This window comes from Fusarium falciforme, chromosome 10 (assembly GCF_026873545.1).
Source record: "Fusarium falciforme chromosome 10, complete sequence".
Taxonomy (NCBI): Eukaryota; Fungi; Ascomycota; class Sordariomycetes; order Hypocreales; family Nectriaceae; genus Fusarium; species Fusarium falciforme.
The window spans coordinates 1,594,019-1,609,707 of NC_070553.1; the positions used below are offsets into that span (position 1 = coordinate 1,594,019).

Here is a 15,689-nt window from a genome sequence, read left to right on the forward strand (position 1 = left end):
TGCAGCTCAAGGCAGGCAACTCTCCTTGTTGAGCTGGACGTTATATTAGCTTGAGACCGCCATTTCGTTCGCTTCAACAGCGTCCCTACTTGTCATTATCAATACCCAGCAATATCGAGCAACATATACGACGCGCCCGATTATCATCCGCCGCCATGGCCGATCTCAAGAACGCCGACCCCTCCGAGGCCTCTCTCCCCAGTCCGGACCTCCCTGCGGGGCTGACCGAGAAGCCCAATGTCGCGCCAAAGGTTGCTCATCCATCGGGGAGGGAAGGATACGGAACCCTGATGCAGATCCTCCGCGGCGCCTTGTTCAGCTTCTACTTTATGACATGCTGCATCATGTAGGCCACACATTATCCATCTTATGGCCCTATCTAACCTTCACAGCATCCACATTACCCAGCTCATTGGGGCGCCGCTGTACTTCTTCAACCGCGATTGGTACTACGCATACATGGCCATGACGAAGCGGTCCTTTTGTCTCACCACAACCGTCATGACCCAGATCTGGGGTCCTACAACTATTCGAATCAGCGGTGACGAGTCTGTTGCAGGCCAGATCAAGCTACGACCTGACGGGGGAGTGCAGTTTGAGTTTCCTGAGCGCTTGGTCTTGATTGCCAACCACCAGGTAGGAATCTCGAGTTGTGTGGGAGGCTGCCGACTAACTGAATGTAGATCTACACTGACTGGTTGTACCTGTGGTGGGTGGGATATGCCAACTCGCCTGGAATGCACGGTCACATCTACATCGTCCTCAAGGAGTCTCTCAAGCTGATTCCTCTAATCGGATGGGGAATGCTCTTTTACGGATTCATCTTCATGTCGAGAAAGATGGCAACTGACCAACCCCGACTGGCCTATCGCCTGAACAAGCTCAAGCAGCGCAAGGTGGACCCAAATGGAAAGTCTTATATGGATCCCATGTGGTTACTGTTGTTTCCCGAAGGCACAAACCTGTCAAGGAATGGAAGAAGAAAGTCGGCTGGTTGGGCTGCCAAGAATGACCTCAAGGACCCTGAGCATGTCATGCTTCCACGGAGTACGGGCATGTTTTTCTGTCTGAACGAACTCAAGGGCACGATGGACTACGTCTACGACTGCACAGTCGCGTATGAGGGAATCCCGTAAGTTCTGCAAACCTTGTTGCACAGCGTTAGCCTCGTCGACTGACTGACGACTATAGCCGAGATGGATATGGAGAGGAGTTGTTTGGCCTATCCAGCACTTACTTCCAGGGTCGACCCCCAAAGTCGGTCAACTTTCACTGGCGTCGTTTCCGCATGGCCGACATCCCCCTGGATGACCAGAAGGAGTTTGACTTGTGGCTGCGTGAGCAGTGGTATCAGAAGGATGCCCTGATGGAGCAGTACATGACGACCGGCCGGTTCCCGCGCATGGCTGGGAGCAAGATTGACTATATCGAGACCGAGATCAAGACGCGGCAGCCGTGGGAGATTCTTCAGATCTTTGCCGTGGTGGGCACGGCTGGGTTGATCTGGCACAACATCAAGAAGACATTTGTGACGGCGACGTCGATGTTTCGGTGATGAGGTTGGAAGAGCGTCAGCGTGTTCGCGAGCGAGTGGGTTGATGCCACTTTTTTCAGGGGTTGTCTTTGCTTTTGCGTCGACTTGGGGATACACGGTAAGAGGGGGACGGCGGGACACACTCGACGACTTGCACGGTTCTTTGGTTGAGACCCCTTCCTTGGTCTTTCGGTTCTGGTTCGGTTTGTTTCTAGCATTGGAGGAGATACCGAGGCGTACACAGGACAAGATGGGTTGACACGGAGCATGAAGGAAAGATGGTGAGGTGGGAGAGTATGGATTCGGTCAGTGTCCGAAGACAAAGGACAACTCATGACACGTAGAGTAGGGCGGAACCTCCCGAAGACTCACAGTTGTTGAAATGGCAAATTTCCACTCTCATGATCTGGCCAAGAATCACAGGCCACACGAGTGACAGGCGGTCCCAATGCAACTCGATGGAGTAGACTATGACACGCCAGGAAACCAGCTCCGAAGATGATGCATACATACACCTTGATGCATCAACAAATCTGGCGCCGAGAAGAACGTTGAAGCGGTCTCGTTCCGGGTGAAAACAACCATATCCACTAGCGTCGTCGCCGATCATGGGGTGGGCACAACAACCTGGGGGGGGCGCTCCGCCTAGACCAAGATTCTAATCTGCACTTCTGTTGGATCAATGTCTGTTTCTGTACAGAGCCTCGGCATCCAAGGTGCTTCTATGAGCCGTCATTGGTCGACATGGCTGCTGCTCGGGAGATGCTGCGGGGGAAGTGAGTGTGTGTCTGTGCGGGAAGGGGGGGAAACTGGGGAGGGGGGGAAGATGGCTTTCGGTCATGATGTGGTTGATTTTTCGGTTCTGATGGTGGTGTAGTGGCGGCTCGCCAATGATATTGGATTTGCTTGGCTCTTTGGATAATTGGTTCCTGCTGTGCCCTTCTTTGCTAGTGAAGGTCATCATTCCTACTGTGTGTCTATAATTTAACCATTGTAGCGAAAATTACCCAGTATGAATCTCTCTTGGACGAGACATAGCAGCTTAGCCTCTTATGCGCCGGCGTTCTCCCACGCAATAAAGGGCCTCGACGCTCGCTTCGGACTACAGGCTGCGTAACCCGGGCGCTTGGGTATAGTTTCACGATTGCACGAGAGGACACAAGTGAGAAGGGGAAAGCATGGGGCAAGGCATATCCTTGCTCTCCCCTACACAGCCAAGAAATCAATACGCAAGCCACGCTGAACAAGGAACATGGGGTCAGGCTTTCCTATCAAGCGAAAGGGCAATATCCCCAGAAAAACCTGGGGTCGGGTGATATGGGGAGAGAGAAAAGGCAAACACCAATCACCCCTCCATCGCGTCTCGCTCCTGATCGGGCAATACTCCGGCGTTGCCAAGCGGAGCTCTGCCTCCATCTACCCCGCAAAGTCGGACGACGAACGACCCCGGATCGTCGGTGGAGAATGAAGGAGTCCGTCCACACGGCAGATCTTGCGGGGGAGAGAGGGAAAGAGAGCAAGGTCTGGGGTGGAAATCTGGGTAGACAAAGATATCCGAGGCATCTTGGGTCCTTGTCTCGAGGGTGATTGGGCTGTCGGTTAACTCGTAGGGCCAGTTGTGGATTCGAGATCCCCGGAGAGGATATAAAGGAAGTGATGGTCGATCAAACTGGGGAGTGTTCAAAGCAAGAAGTAGGCCCAGCTTCCTGGTACGACTTCCTCACCTTCTTCTTTCTCTTGCAAAAGAGGGCCTCTGTGTAACTTTGGCTTTTGTACTGCCGATCACCAACCCCCCCCTTGCATCCTCCTTTTTACTGTCCTACCAATCTCCCGGGGATTGTTATAACACTCTCCTTCTTCCCTCCTCCTCCTCTCTCTCTCTTCTTTGAGACTTCCATATCTCATTGCAATCATGGAAAAGACGCACGCTACCGATGACCACGTCGCGCTCGAGGCGCAGGCAGAGTACAAGCACCTCGACCAGGCTCCAAGCAAGATCAGCTCCGAGCAGGATCAGGATCATGGCTTCACTCCCGAGGAGCAGAAGAGCATCATACGGCGCATTGACCGCCGTCTTGTTGTCACTGTGGGAGCCATGTACTGCGTCTCCCTCATGGATCGAACCAACATGAGCGCCGCCAACATTGCCGGCATGAGTGTTGAGCTGAACCTCATTGGCTTTCGATACGCAAGTAACCCTTCAACTCACCGAGATCCATCGCTAACAGAGTGTTAGAACATTTGCAACCTCGTCTTCTTCATCCCCTACATCCTCTTCCAGCCTCCCTCCACGATCCTCATTCGCAAAGTCGGCCCGCGCATTCACCTGGCCCTCATCACCATGTGCTGGGGAGCCGTCATGATCGGCATGGGTTTCGTCAAGAAGTTTCCTCAGCTTGCTGCTCTCAGAGCGGTCCTCGGTGTCTTCGAGGCTGGCTTCTTCCCCAGCTGTGTCTATCTCCTGAGCACATGGTACACACGATGTAAGTGATGCCCCTGGAAATACCCATGCCAGTGGCTAATGTGTTTTATAGATGAGGTTGGTAAGCGATATTCCGTCTTTTACCTCCTCGGCTGTGTTGCCTCCGCCTTTTCCGGTATTCTCGCCTACGGTGTAAGTCCCAATACCCCCCTTTTACAACTCTCACTCACACAATGTAGCTCATGCAGCTCAACGGTCGTGAGGGTCTCACGGGCTGGCGCTGGATCTTCATCATCGAAGGTGCCCTCACCGTGGCCCTGGGCATCGCCGGTTACTGGCTCCTCGTCGATTTCCCCGACTCGAAGCGAAAGTCTTGGTCCTTCCTCGGCCAGCGTGAGAGAGACTGGGTCGTCAGCCGTATCCATCGTGACCGTGGCGATACCGAGGTCCCCCCTTTCCAGCTTGGCAAGTTCCTCGGTGGTGCCAGGGACTGGAAGGTTTGGGCTTATGCTCTCATCTTCTTTGATACCACCACCATCACTTATGCCCTCGCTTACACGCTCCCCATTATTCTCGTCGGCAACATGGGTTTCAGCGTTGGTGAGGCTCAGTGTCTCGTAGCTCCCCCCTACGCTTTCGCCGGTATCGTCATGTTCGCAACAGCCTGGGTCGGCGACAAGTACCACATCCGCGGTCCCATCATCATCTTCAACATGATTCTCTGCCTCATCGGCCTCCCCATCATGGGCTGGGCGACCAACGCCAACGTCCGCTACTTTGGCGTCTTCCTCGTCACTGCCGGTGCCAACAGCAACATCCCCGCGTCCATGTCTTTCCAGGCCAACAACATCCGTGGTCAGTGGAAGCGCGCTCTCTGCAGCGCCACGCTCGTGGGTTTCGGCGGCGTGGGCGGCATCGCGGGTAGTCTCGTGTTCCGCGAGCAGGACAAGCTGACGGGGTACAAGCCGGGCATGTGGGCGTGCATCGCGTGCTCTCTTCTGTCCATCGTGCTGGTGCTTCTGTGTGATTTCGAGTTCAAGAGGTCCAACGCCAAGGCGGATAGGGGTGAGAAGGTGCTCGAGGCTTATGATGTGAGTAACACTCCTTATACACACCGAAATGGTCGCTAACTTTTCTAGGACGATGCTTCGCCTGATTTCCGGTATACCTACTAAGTTATGATGTACGGGCATGTGATGAGAATATGAGGTCAACTGTCGATGTATCGGGTCCGAGGGATGGGTGACTTGGAGGGGGAATAGCCTCAAGCAATGCAGCAAATACAAATCTTGGTGCAATGTCGTCACAGAATTCCGTTACGTCAGGAGATGATGCATCTGCCTCAGTCCCTCGAGTCATATCCTCGATAGCGTTACTCCTCGACAACGCCGTGCTCTTTGTCCATCCATGGCACATTGTGCGATCTCTCTCTTGCTCAGACGACTTTGATCCCTTTTATTCCATTGCCCACCTGTTGAACAAAGGGACCTTTTTCACAAAGAACCCTTTTTTCTTTCTGCTTCGCACAAATACTCAAAACCTGTCGACGCCGCCCAACATGTTAACATTTTCCTGATAAAACATTGTTCGAGAAGCATGGGCCATCCTGAATACGCTGTCCCAGTCTACCTGGGTATCCTCCTATTTCTGCTACTATTTTGGCTCACTGTGCCTGTTCTATTCCTGACCCTCCTGTGGTTCAAGTTTCGTGTCGAGATGAGGGATTCTGAGTGGTTGGAGGAAGATGGGGTGTTGCCTGAAGAGGATGAGGTACAGAGAGAATATCACACTTTTGCCCAGCGATGGAAGGATACTGGGTGAAGGCTGTGGTGTTGACTACCGTCTTCCGTGAGTGATCTTGTTTCCTTTCCTCTCTTTAGCATACTGACCAGTGGAAATCAGACGTGAGAAGGGGTCCAGAGTATTCTCGAGCTAGGAACACTTTCACATCTTCTGGGTGATAACTGTAAGATCAAATACAGAGTACGTATACTTCATCCATTTACATCGTCAACAGGACCATGGCAACACCCGCAACAGCAGCAAACAGCGACACCTTGGCACTGCTGGCCGCATTTTCTCCGCTACCTCCGCTACCTCCACTACTTCCCGTACCCGACTTGGCCTCCTCCTGCTCCTCTTCCTCAGAAGCGCTAGTCTCGTTCGTCGTCACGACACGCTCCTCCAGCTTGGCGTCCAGGGGGTTATACGCCGTGAGGTACTGGATGAGAACCTCATCCTGGCTGTCCAAGGTCGCCAGGTTCTTGTTCGGCGTCGCAATAAAGTTGTCGCCGCCTCCAGCCAAGAAATCGAGCGTGACGACACGGTAGTTGGTCTTGCTCTCGAAAGCCTTGCCGTCGAGGGTGAGGCTGATAAGCTTGGAGCCGTTGTTGTTCTCGGGGTTGTACTCGATCTTGAGACCTTTGGACACCTGGAACCACGAGGTGATGGGTTTCTTGTTCTTCTGGTTGAAGCGGGACACGGCACCCTCGAATAGCTCCTCCAACTCGGCCCCGGTAAAAGTGAGCTCGACAATGGCGTTGCCAAAGGGGAACGAGGTGAGGACCTCGCCGCGGGTGATGTCGCCCTTGTCGATGGTGGCGCGGACGCCGCCGGCGTTGACAAAGGCAAGAGCAGGCTTATCATCCTCGCTGCGGCTCTGGTTAAGACGGTACTCGAGCATGGCGTCGGCCATGACCTGGCCAAGGAGGCAGTCTCCCTTCTGGCACTGGGTCTGGTCAAGCTCGGCCTTGGTGTTGCCGACCTTTTCAGCGGCAAACTCCTCAAAGGGTCCGCGCCAGGCCTCGACCTTCTTCTGCAGGTCCTCGTCCACGTCGGTCTTGTTATCCATGTGGATAGGGCCTCCGTGGTAGGCAAGGGCCTTGCCGTCCTTGTCAAAGGTCAGGTCGATGTAGCCGAGGTACTCGCCCCATCGGTACGCCGTCACGATAAAGACCTCGTCACCGTTGATGTTCTCAACGATGGTAGGGTACTTGCCCTCGGCGTTCTTCATCTCTCCAAGAGGGGTGTGGCTGTGGCCGCCGATGATGAGCGAGATGCCCTCGGTCTTGGCGGCGAGCTCCTTGTCGACGTCGTAGCCAATGTGGGTGAGGGCGACGATGCGCTTGATGTCGGTCTTGTTGCGGATCTCGTAGACGGACTTTTGGACCTCCTCGATGGGGTCAAGGAAGGTGGTCTTGTTGCCGACACTCGAGATGCCGGGCGTGGTGTCAGTGGTGACGCCAATGACAGCCAGGTCATGCTCCTCAAAGATGTGATAGTTCTTGATAGTCTTGTTCAAGTTCTCATACTCGCTCTTGACATTGCAAGAAATGACGGGGAAAGTCAAGTTCTTGAGGAACTCTCCAAGCTCCTCATCACCGCCGTCCCACTCGTGGTTTCCGAGCGTCATGGCGTCAAACTCGAGGTCGTTTAGGGTCTCGGCGATCTTCTCAGGTCCGTAGAAGGAGTAGAAGAGGGTTCCCTGGAACTCGTCGCCGGCATTGAGCCAGAGGTTATCCGGGTACTTCTTGCGGAGGCCATCAACGGTGTGCTTAATGCGAGCATAGCCGCCATAGCAGCCCTTCTTGGGGTCGACGCAGTCGGTGCCTGAAGAGGAGAACTCGTCGAGATGGGCGTGGACATCATTGACGTGGAAGAAGGCTTATCTGTTAGCTGGGTAGCTATTAAAGTGTCAATTGAGACGTACACATGTTGTAGTTGCCATCGTCATCGACAAAGCGCTTGACCAGACGCTTGCTGTAGAGGACATCCTCAGCCAAAGCTGAGCTCACCAAAGCGAGGGCACCAAGAGCAAAGACCTTCATGATTGCGACGACGACGGTTGCTGAGTGAAAGTGGAAAACCAGAAGGGATCATCGCTGGCTTTAACTGCACCGAGAGACCCTGTCAGTGGGCATGACGATCCTCTCTCTCACCGAGACAGGGTACTCAGGAGATGCATCGCCAAGACACACGTGGGGATGGTGACTGGCTGGTCGCGATAGCAGGGATGAGAAGGAGCGGATGTCTATACAAAAGAGGAAGGTTTTGAAGCTCAGTTGGAGAATCGATTTGTTGCTAGCCAAGACATCTATCTCTTTGATCCAAGAAAGCTCAAAATGTGGCTGGAAAGTGAAGCTTAACCGGCCTATCGCGCCCATCATCACATCCAGCAATTGCCCCGAACTTGACTGATAACCTCTACATTAACCTTGTTTTTAAGCACGTGGAGTTAGTTGACAGAGCCGATAATCGGGAGGGGAAGGCCAAGATGAACTTTTGTAGTCGACGGACATTTCTCCATTTCCCATTCCCATCACCGAGCTTATCATTGTACCCCAGTGCAGGGCGCCAATCTCGATAGCGACGGCGGCAACGTGAGCATTCGCAGATGCCTGTTTCGGCAAGCTCCAAAAAATCCTGCAAAACATTTGAGACAGGGGTGGGCGCGTTTCAGATAGTGTGGTAATTGTTGGTTAATTGAATTGGGGGAGATATTGTTGGTTATTGAGTTGGAGGATGTAAGCGAGGGGTGAGTTGGGTGTGTGATTGTTTTTGGCCACCCTGTACTAGACGGTGAGGCCGAGATTTGAGGTGTTGCTTTCGATTTATGTACCCATATTAATGTCTAAACATGTCTCACCATAATACGGCTTCTTGTACCTTTCTCATTTCTCTCATATTTCCCAAATTAAAGCTATTCTGACCCAGGATAGTTCACTGAATAGATATCTATGTTGTAATGGACCGATAGCGCAGAGTCATCCGGGCCGGCCTGGCGGGACGACAGAAGCACGTCTAATCCTCCTCATGTTCTTACCCAATCCCTACTCTAAGGATGAGCTAATACTGTCTAGGAAATATTACAACACCTGCCATATTTATGAATATTTTTTGTAGTTTTTTCTAGTAGTTATGATGAGTTCTCTTGGCAAAACGCATGCCTTGACATCGCGGGCTCCGGATGGATTGTGTTGGGAGCTGGAATGTGCGCTTTGACTTTAGCACAGCCAGACTACTGTAATGCGCAGTACTGTAGGCAGCATCATAATAGAGTCAGTGACATCCATTCCGCATATCCCCAACATTCATGCATGCATCTCTGGTGCCACAGCTGTCATAATGCTCGCAACAGCCACACTTATGCACGTCCATCTTATCAATCAGAGTATAGACACGAGGAACTTGAGCATGTGATACATTGCCGCAAATGAGCTTTCGTCTATTCGTTAATTCGTTACTCGTAACCCCGTACCCGATCCGCTGCAGATAGCATCAGTGACCGGCCGTGGAACCAGATTTAACACTGGCTTATATCCGTCCCTAGCTCCATATTCCTCATTGACGGCTGTCGGATATGTTAACCAAGGCTCGTCAATGTCCCTCTCCATAGCGCGTTTGACGCACATATTCTAGTTCGCCAGCTTCTGTTCCAGTTCTCCGAGTTTGATCCTCACAAGATTGGGTTCTTCTCAACGCGACTCTTCAATTCTTTGAAGATGCCGTTTCGCTTGTGCCGTTCTTGGCCTTTTCATAGCAATCGGGACACTCCATGGGGAAAAGGATGACCTCGCGAGGCGTCCTTTTCTTGCAGAGACGGCTGTTGTTTCCATACGGGCAGAGTACGGGAGGGCCTGGTTTGGTGTATTCCCAGCTGCAATCTTCATGGTGGCAGCTGTGAAGCTCAAGTGTTTCGGTGCACATCTTGGCTGTCGTGAATCAGATGGCTGTTCTCATGTGATAAATGTGGTGTTGAGTGAGATGGATGCTGGATGCGCTTCACAAATCAGGAACAGACGAGATTTTATGTTGTTGTTGCGGAAAGAATTTGCTGCGGTATCTACAGGCAACAGATATTTATCCATCTTGACTCATAAATCGAACGTTAATTTCTATTGTGTCGTTCAGTATGTTGATTATGCACGTTTGAAGTTATTCAGACCGTTGGCAAACGGTAAATAAAGAGGGTCTGTTCGCCTGCGGACGGTAGATACGCGGCGTTTAATTTAGACTCGGACCTGAAGCTATTCAGGACATGGCTAAACACCAGCTGAGCCGTGACTAATTAGACTCAAAACGATCAAATTCTGACCGAAAAGCGTTTGACCAGACCCTGATCTAACATGACCAACCACAATCGCCAACCGTCACCGAAACCCCCAATCTCGGCTTTCGAAATCGAAAAAACGTCAGCAACAAAGCCACAAAGGACGGCATTTCGAAAAGATGAGGTCATAGCTTTCGGGGCATACGTCATTTCAGTAATCAAATCAGACTTTCAGGGTCGTTCCTCCGCCATCCTTTGCCAAGACTCGGCGGCAACGGGATCGGGGGCGCACGACCATCCCACTTCAGCTCCCGAAACCACGGAACCGGAAGAGATCTTGGGGGGGTAGAAGCTCAGAGGTTCTTTTGCTCAGGGCAGGGTCGAGAACTGTGGCGGGCCACGTATTGGTACAGCCTTTGTGCCATGGCGTCTTGGTGCGGCGAGGCGGCGCAAGCACATGGGCTTTTTACATGAACCGGTCTCAACTCTAATAAACGGTCCCCGGACGAACCATGGACGAATCTGATCTTGAGGCATCAAAAAGGGTCGTTTGAGCCTCGCCGTCTGGTTACAGGTCGAACAAGGTGCCCAAGCACGGTTCCCCCCTCCATCCCCTGGTGGAAAGTCGGGGAGAGTCTCAGCCCGAGCAAGTCTCAGCCTCCCTCGTCATCCGGGCTGGCTACCTAAATGGCGCGCGTGCCTTGGCGGAGAGTGTTTGAAGCCCTCGAGAGTTCCTTCTCAAAGGGATCTTAAACTTGACTTTGAGGCTGACGACATCACCTTTGCCTCATCTGGTCCAGCATCCATCTGGCACAGCCTCACTCACCGAGAAAGCTATATTCACCGAGTTTGCCTCGGGGTGTAGCTGAGACACAGGCTGCTTGACAGGCTTGCTTCTGACCTGCAGCAACTAACACAGCACGAAAACGCAACAAGCAAAAGAAGCAACAGCAAAACGAAAGCGGGGAGACGGTGAAGAGCCAACCAGATTCACCAACTTCCCAACCGCACACCACACACAACTTCTCACTGAATGGACATGGCCATCGAGGACCCGGACTCCCCCTATCCCTGAACTCCTTCCTCCTTCCTTCTTCCGTTCACAAATGGAAATCATCACGCCCCAGGACTACCAGAACAACGCCCGGAAGCGACAGCGCCGGAGCCTGCGGCCCTGCGACGCCTGTCGGAAGCGCAAGACTCGCTGCGTCACAAAGGACGGTGACGGCGACTGCGTCCACTGCCAGCTGAGGGCGACGCCCTGCACCTTCCAGCACGACCCCCCGGAGCGACAGATCACCAGCGCCAGCGGGAGCAGCATCCAGGGGAGCAGCGCCGGTCCTCACAGCGGGGACGAGCCCGGTCCGGCTGATGAGCAGCAGCAGCTTTCCCAAAGCCAGCAGCTGCCGAGTCACCCGGCCGCCGTCCAGGGCCACCACCAGGTGGTCCGCAAGGAGTCTCGGGACGATGCCGTGTCCGTCCAGTCGGTCCCGCCGTTCCTGTCTCCCGCCGAGACGCGAGCATCGGCCGACAGCGCCCACCCCGTCGCCCCGGCCTCGGTCATGGTCCCCGAGCTTGTCGAGTTGGGGCCTCTAGATCGTACCATGGGGTGCTCATCCACACGCTTCGCTGAGCTGTACGGTCTGGGGAGCGACATGGAACCTATACTGATGCGTCACCGCCCTTACGACCATAGGACTCACGAGTTTAGCCTCGAGACACATGCTATACGTCGTGTGCTGGAGAGGGATGACGGCCAGGAGTATCCCCTGACCTTTCACATAGCCCGCGACGAAAAAGCCATCGAGGGTGACCCGACCTTTTCCCAGGTTGACGCAATAGAGGCTTGCGTACGTCCTCATGGCCCCAGCCTCGTAGAGCTGTTCTGGCGGCATGTCCAGCCATGTTATCCCATCCTGTCCAAGGATCCCTTCGCCCTGGCATACTGCCAGTCTTATCGTCGCATCCCTGCAGCCCTCCTCGGGGCTGTCTATCTTTCCGCCATCCGCTGGTGGACCTACGACCCGGAGCTCTCCATCCGGACGCCCCCGGACGCCGCCCTTCTCCGACGGATGCTGCGGACTGCCATCCCGGCCTCGTATCATCGGCCCAAGCTCAGCTCCATCCAGGCTGCCTTGCTGCTACTCCAGTGCCAGCCCGAAGACCCCCTCAACCCTGACCACACCTTCCAATGGGGTCTTACATGCCAGGCGCTTGCCATCGGCCAGTGTCTGGGACTTCACCTCGACGCCAGCAACTGGACGATTCCTCAATGGGAGCGCAACGTCCGCAAGCGTCTAAGTTGGGCGCTATTCATGCAAGATCGCTGGACTGCTCTAGCTTACGGGCGTCCTGTGCACATTCACGACGATGACTGGACAGTCGGCGACCTCACGACTGCCGACTTTTCAGATTTTGAGAGTGAAGGCCAGTCAACGTCGTCGAGTTCGGGCTCTGATGATGACCGAAGATCTATTGCTTCCACGGGGAAGACGCAGTATATACAGATGGTGCGGCTGACGCAGATCCTCTCAGTCGTCTACTCCAATTTCTACACTGCCAGAACATGTCGAGAGCAGGACACTTTTATCCTCTTTGAAAAGGCCCGGCCGCTCTTTGAGATGCTGACGAGCTGGTACCACAGCATCCCGCCTTCGCTACAGATGAATGTCATCTACCAGCGCAAGCTGTGCTTTCATGGTTACCTTCACTTCTCCTACTACGGAGTTGTAATGACCCTCCTCCGCCGCCTGATTCGATCTACTGCGCTACCTCCGCGATGCACCGACGATCGAGTCCTCTCAGATATTCGTCAGATAGCCCTCCAGACTGCTCAAAACGCCATCAGTTTCGTCACAAGCCTAAGACCCGATCATCTCGAGGCCTTTTGGTACTTCACATCACCCTACCTCTTCTCGCTCCTGGGCTCCTTTACCACTCTTCTCCTCGTCACCTCTCTATCATCCCAGGAGCGTCACTTTTGGCAAGAAACTCTCAACTCGTACCTCTGGAACCTCCGAATGATGAGCAAAAGCCATGAGCCAATGCAATACGCCGTGAATCGTCTCGAGGGCGCCATCCTGCGAGGTTTGGAGCACGCCCTCGCTGTCAACCTCAATGAGCCCCTCAACGACAAGGTCAGCCCCATGATGGGCAACTACGCCCCGGATATATACGAATTCACCGACTTTGGCGACTGGGATCTGGCCGCGGGTGGTAACGGGGCGTACGATCTCCTCAGCGGCCTGGTGATGCAGTCGAACCCGACCCCCATGATGCCGCAGGAGGACCTGAGATGAAAAACAAAGGCAGTAGTCGAAAAATATTGGCTGCAATGTTAGTGATGTTTACTCGGCGTCCTCGAGACCGTTGTCCGACTCGACTGATAGGTCTTTGAGTCCCATGGAGTGTCGCATACACATGTCGACAATGTCAACCATGCCATCCTCCACAAACCATCCGAACCGGCGGACGTCCTTTTGGCAATTCTCCGTCCAAGATGCAGGTATTGGGAGGCGGAAGCTCAGTGCTCGTCCTCCACAAAAGGCTTCCACTAGCTGACCTCGCAAAAAGAGGAAGACGCCATCGACGAGACTGACACTCTCGTGTCGCACCAGCTCGGGCCCGTCGATAGGTCGAGGGAGATGAAGGCGATACTGGTCCGCCCAAAAGTCATCAAGGGGAGGAAAATCTGTAATCAGAGAAACAGAAAACAAGCCGTTTCCCGAGGGACTAAACTGCAGCCTGTGCCCCTTTCCCGAGCCGTCAGTCTGAAGCATGACCCCAAAGCTGTGAGCGTCACAAGCCGCAACTTTAAAGTCCACTATGAGATCTCTCCTCCACTCCGCAGAGCCCAGCTCTGGAAAGTGCGTGGCCGTCGACCCGAGGGAGCAGAGGTAAAGGTTTGGAGCTGCGTTGCTGGGAGACACAGGTCTTGAGGTCTGCCAGATGTAGCTCCTAAACTCTTGCGAGGCGTCTATGCGGAGACACGCGTTTGTGTCTGCCCACATGACCCTGGTGACGCCGAGATCGCCGCCCCAGAGCCACTTGTTCTCGTCGTCAACATAGTCCCCGATCCAGCCGAAGCAAACCCTCTTGTCTGGATTGCCCGCCTTGGGACACGACTTGGCCGCGTACCAGCGTCGACCGTCGAGGCGACCGTGGGAGCCGTCTCGTGGAACACGGAACGGTCCCCGGGGGGTGTCGGCGATGCGGTAAACGGTGCCGGCGTTGGGGGCGTGGAACCGCGAGTATACGAGATACCATTTGCCATTCGGCAGAGAGAAGAGCTCTGGACACTCGGGGCAGAAGACGTCATTGGGTGCGTACAGCGGCTCTGGAGCTACCGTCCAGGCTTCGAGGTCGGGAGACGTGAGCAGGGCAATGCACCCGCGACTCCAGTACGGGCCGCTAGAGAGACGAGTACCCACGAGCATCCAATATCGACCTTCACTCCGGTTGTACATGACAAAGGGATCGCGAAAGTCAATTTCCTCGAACTTTGTGAGCCCCTCACCGAGGATCGTTATAGGCTTCGCGGGCCTTTGGAATCTCGACCCGTGTCGATCCGTCGCCTTTATTCGCAGTATCGTCTGTCGGCCGTTTTGGGATAGGTTGTAGCCAGTATAAAAGATGTTCATATTCTCGTCCGGACCGAGTATGGCAGAGCCCGTCCATGCCCCATCGGCGTCAGCATCGAGATCAGACTCCCCAGGCGACAGGACAAAGTCCTGGTCCCTTGTCCATTCGACAAGGTTTGTTGATCGCAGTCGCGACCATGATGATCTTAGACGCTCGGGATGATGTCTTGTCGAAGGAGGCGTGGTAAGGTGAAAGACGTGGTATGTGTCGTCGACGAGTAGAGGAATGACATCGGCAGAGGCTTCAGTTGAAGAAGGTCGAGAGTAAGGACAAGTCTCTGGAGGAGGAGTTGGGACTGGAAGGATGGATCGCATACTCGGGACTTTTGTTGGGTTGTCTCAGGGATAAAGAGTCAAGGGTGTCTTGTCGCTAGATAATGTGTAATGTCTTGTGCACATCAACAAAGAAAACATCCATTGGCAAAAGCTGCTTCAGTCAAGTTTATATTTCAATTCTTCTCTCACTTACTACGTTACCCGAGTCCCATTTTATCTTTGCCCGCGTTCTTTATGCCCAACCTCGTGCCATCTCCAAAAAGGCAAAAAGGTGTAGTTTCGTCTCTCCTTTTCCCGGAGCAAACTCCAAAACGAACCTTTGGAGAAAAGCACCCCCGGCCGACGGCATCTCACGTGTCGGCACCCAAAGGGTCTCGATCATCAGCTCATCTCCCTTCCCGCCACGGCGCGGCGTTCCCCAAGGAGCAAGGCGCATCCCTGAATGCGGGTTCCGTGCGACGAAGCCGTCCAAACTCTATTGCGACAACCCCGGCATGCCCAGGCCAACGAGAGCGAGGCGGGCGGGGGGACAAGAGCCAGACGCCGCATGTTGGGCAGGACAAGAAGGCAGAAGGAAAGACGGCAATTCACGAGGGGGGACCCTTGGGATTGTGGGATTGGGGAGAAATGTTATCTCTTCATCTTGTTTCCAAACTCGGCATTGCGGGCGGCTCAACAACTCCATTTGATATTGAATGCCGGAGCTTTAACCCCCATCTCACGCCGACATCCTGGACACTTTTCCAAGTGCCGGCCTTTTTCTGATCC

The 15,689-nt window shown here is 54.0% G+C and overlaps 5 protein-coding genes across 5 annotated transcripts; 3 read left to right on the top strand and 2 right to left on the bottom strand.

Annotated features, from left to right (window-relative positions):
- Positions 1–155: 155 nt before the first annotated feature.
- NCS54_01241100 (Hypothetical protein) lies at positions 156–1,555 on the top strand (the record flags this gene model as incomplete). The annotated part of the gene is made up of 4 exons (XM_053157644.1): positions 156–346; positions 393–636; positions 684–1,132; positions 1,192–1,555. 4 exons carry the CDS (start codon positions 156–158, stop codon positions 1,553–1,555), a joined length of 1,248 nt encoding a protein of 415 aa, XP_053013619.1.
- Positions 1,556–3,446: 1,891 nt separating this feature from the next.
- On the top strand, positions 3,447–5,131 carry NCS54_01241200 (MFS domain-containing protein; the record flags this gene model as incomplete). Its single annotated transcript, XM_053157645.1, has 5 exons — positions 3,447–3,722; positions 3,771–4,017; positions 4,069–4,148; positions 4,196–5,047; positions 5,096–5,131. 5 exons carry the CDS (start codon positions 3,447–3,449, stop codon positions 5,129–5,131), a joined length of 1,491 nt encoding a protein of 496 aa, XP_053013620.1.
- Positions 5,132–5,958: 827 nt separating this feature from the next.
- On the bottom strand, positions 5,959–7,783 carry NCS54_01241300 (Hypothetical protein; the record flags this gene model as incomplete). The annotated part of the gene is made up of 2 exons (XM_053157646.1): positions 5,959–7,619; positions 7,666–7,783. 2 exons carry the CDS (start codon positions 7,781–7,783, stop codon positions 5,959–5,961), a joined length of 1,779 nt encoding a protein of 592 aa, XP_053013621.1.
- A 3,328-nt stretch (positions 7,784–11,111) lies between these two features.
- NCS54_01241400 (Hypothetical protein) lies at positions 11,112–13,304 on the top strand (the record flags this gene model as incomplete). Its single annotated transcript, XM_053157647.1, has 1 exon — positions 11,112–13,304. The coding sequence occupies one exon, from the start codon at positions 11,112–11,114 to the stop codon at positions 13,302–13,304; it is 2,193 nt and encodes a 730-aa protein (XP_053013622.1).
- Positions 13,305–13,352: 48 nt separating this feature from the next.
- NCS54_01241500 (Glyco-hydro-32N domain-containing protein) lies at positions 13,353–14,960 on the bottom strand (the record flags this gene model as incomplete). Its single annotated transcript, XM_053157648.1, has 1 exon — positions 13,353–14,960. One exon carries the CDS (start codon positions 14,958–14,960, stop codon positions 13,353–13,355), a length of 1,608 nt encoding a protein of 535 aa, XP_053013623.1.
- Positions 14,961–15,689: the final 729 nt, after the last annotated feature.